At 44.4% G+C, this 2,984-nt stretch overlaps 1 protein-coding gene across 1 annotated transcript; it reads right to left on the bottom strand.

The window, feature by feature from the left end:
* Window positions 1–590: 590 nt before the first annotated feature.
* OR11L1 (olfactory receptor family 11 subfamily L member 1) lies at window positions 591–1,723 on the bottom strand. The gene is given in 3 exon segments (XM_015127851.3): window positions 591–794; window positions 797–1,384; window positions 1,387–1,723. Coding segments are annotated over 3 exon segments (963 nt in total). The 3' UTR covers window positions 591–756.
* Between the last annotated feature and the right edge of the window lie 1,261 nt (window positions 1,724–2,984).

Here is a 2,984-nt window from a genome sequence, read left to right as displayed (position 1 = left end):
GCTTGAACCTGGGAGGCGGAGGTTGCAGTGAGCAGAAATCGCGCCATTGCACTCCAGCCTGGGCGACAGAGTGAGACTCTGTCTTAAGAAAAAAAAAAGTGATTTAAGCATTTTAGTGACAGCCTCTGACTCTCAGGACTCACAGTAGCACAGAATACTGAGGATCTTCCCCTCCCTCCCTCCCTCCCTTCCTTCCCACAATTTCATTAAACAAAAAAACACTAAAACATCTAAGGTCTTGTAGATGAATATTTGGCACTTCAAAAATCCGTACTTTTTTCTTGTCATTAGAAGATAATGTAGGTCAACAAACATTTTAAATGTCTTTTTTTGTGTGTGTGATGCTATTTAATAAGCACCAATGGCACCCACCAGGTTTTAGGTCCACAAGGCCAGTCTACTGATAGTACTTAAAAGATGCAGGTGTTTCTATATATAAGGTTATATAAACAAAAGAGAAATCTTATTGTAGAATGTGAAAGTAATGTGTGTGTAATCACCATCCACTGGAATTCAATCAGATTTTCCTAACAAGATGTTAGAAAGTGTCTAGGACAAAACTGACCTCAAAATGGTTTGGTGGAGGCAATTTATCTTCTGACCAGTTGCTGGCGAGGAACCCTCAAAAAGCTGTTGTTTTGTGGCTTACGGAATTCAATGCAGCTCTGACAAGGAGCTTCAGGTTTAAAGGTCTGACTCTACCATTCGCTTAACCCCGAATTTAATCCGCTGCATGTTCTGTGCAATTTTCCTCACCTAATAAAGGAACTTCCTTTTGCTCATACTCCATAGATACCACATTTCCTTCTCACGACCTTTCTAACAGCTTCTTTGAAGTCTTTGTTCCTCAAGCTGTAGATAACTGGGTTCAGCAGTGGTGTGACCACAGTGTAGAAGACAGAAATGATCTTGTTGACTTCAGGCAACAGGTGGGGATTGGGGTGCACATACATGGAGATCATGGTCCCGTAGTAGATAGTGACAACAGCCAGGTGGGAGCCACATGTGGAAAATGTCTTTCTCCGGCCAGAGGTGGAAGGGATTCTCAATACGGAGGACATGATGAAAACATAGGACCCCAGTGTCAGAAAAAAACAAATGCACAGCACAGCAATTGACAGGATGAAGATGGTCACCTCGGTGATATAAACACTGGAACAGGAGAGCTGCATGAGTGGGGGGAGGTCACAGAAGAAATGGTTAATCTCATTGGGCCCACAGAAGTCCAACCTGGAAATCATCAGGGAAGGCAGAAAGCCTGTGCCAATCCCTGTCCACCAGGAGACCGCCACCAACCTGGTGCAGAGCTCACGATGCATGAGGAAAGGGTAGCGGAGCGGGCTGCAGATGGCCAGGTAACGGTCATAGGCCATCACGGCCAGGAAAAGCACTCGGTAGCGCTGAGGAACACAAAGAAGTAGAGCTGTGCCATGCAGGCGGAGAAGGAGATGGCTTGGCCCCAGGACAGCAGGTTGGCTAGGAGAAGGGGCACAGTGGTGGATGTGTACCAGACCTCCAGAAAGGAGAGATGCTGGAGGAACATGTACATAGGGGAGTGCAGTCGCTGGTCCTGGCTCACCACAGTAACGATGATGACATTCCCTGTAATGGTCAGGCAGTAGATGAGCAGGAAAATGACAAAGAGCAGGGTCTGCCATTCAAGAAGGTTCTGGAATCCTAACAGCTGAAAGTTAGTCACAGTGGAGGTATTTTGGGGCTCCATTGCCTGTGGGGGATGAAAAACATTTTGGAAAAGCACAGGATGCAAGGCGCAAATGTATCACTATTGATGTTTGGCACTTCAGATATTAATTTTTAAATAGTTTAGAGCTGTATGCACAGCTTTTTAGAAGGATAAGTGCATAATTCCACATCTCTTTTCTAAGAACACATTTTGAAATCTTAAGCTGAATGTGAATGTTAGATCTTGTAAGGAGACTCAGCAAGTTTCATTTATCTGGGTTCTCTGAAATCGTGAAGTCTCCTATCCAAAGACAGGCAAAAAAGGACTCTGATTAGTAGACCTTCAGTGTTCTCACCATACAAAAAAGAAAACCTGAGGCGGTGACTATGTTACTTGGATTGATTGTGATGATTATTTCACAATGAATACCTCCATCAGAACAACACTGTACACTTTAAATATATAGTATACAATAATATTTATCGACTACACCTCAATAAAGCTGGACAAAAACTCAAAAAACTGACAATAACAACAAAACTTAAAAAAAAAAAAAATCCTGCAGGGCCGGGCGCAGTGGCTCACACCTGTAATCCCAGCACTTTGGAAGGCCCGAGGTGGGCATATCGCAAGGTCAAGAGTTCGAGACTGGCCTAACCAACATAGTGAAACCCTGTCTCTACTAAAAGTACAAAAATTAGGTAGGCATAGTGGCACGTGCCTGTAATCCCAGCTACTTGGGAGGATGGGGCAGGAGAATCATTTGAACCCGGGAGGTGGAGGTTGCAGTGAGCCAAGATCACGCCACTGCACTCCAGCCTGGGCGACAGGGCGAGACTCCGTCTCAAAAAAAAAAAAAAAAAAAAAAAGTCTTGCACATACGGAAGCAAATGCCTTTCCCTTGTCATATGTGGGCTTTGTCTGAAAAAGAAGCCAGACACAGCACGTCTCCTACACCATCTTGGGAAAGTGTAATATTCTACCCTCAAACAATATTTATTCGTCCCTGCTGTGTATGTGTGTGTGCGCGTGTGTGTGTGTGTGTGTAAAGGCCTGTGCTGAACTAATCTGTCTCACTCCACTGGTGTCCTTTCTTGCCTTACCCGACACCATACTCATGCCCAACCACTATCATTGCATCCTCGTGTACACCTTCTTTTCTTTCATTTAATTTCCTATCTATAGTTCTGGATAAAGTAAACATCCACCTGCCATACAGGAGCTTCTGTGAAGTTGAGGGAGTGAGACATAGCACAGAATAGAACCTCTGTAAAATGTACAACCAACACACTCAGTGTGC

The sequence above is a fragment of the Macaca mulatta genome, chromosome 1, assembly GCF_049350105.2.
Source record: "Macaca mulatta isolate MMU2019108-1 chromosome 1, T2T-MMU8v2.0, whole genome shotgun sequence".
NCBI lineage: Eukaryota > Metazoa > Chordata > Mammalia > Primates > Cercopithecidae > Macaca > Macaca mulatta.
The sequence above is the reverse complement of the archived record's forward strand: the minus strand, read 5'-3'. Positions and strand labels throughout refer to the sequence as shown.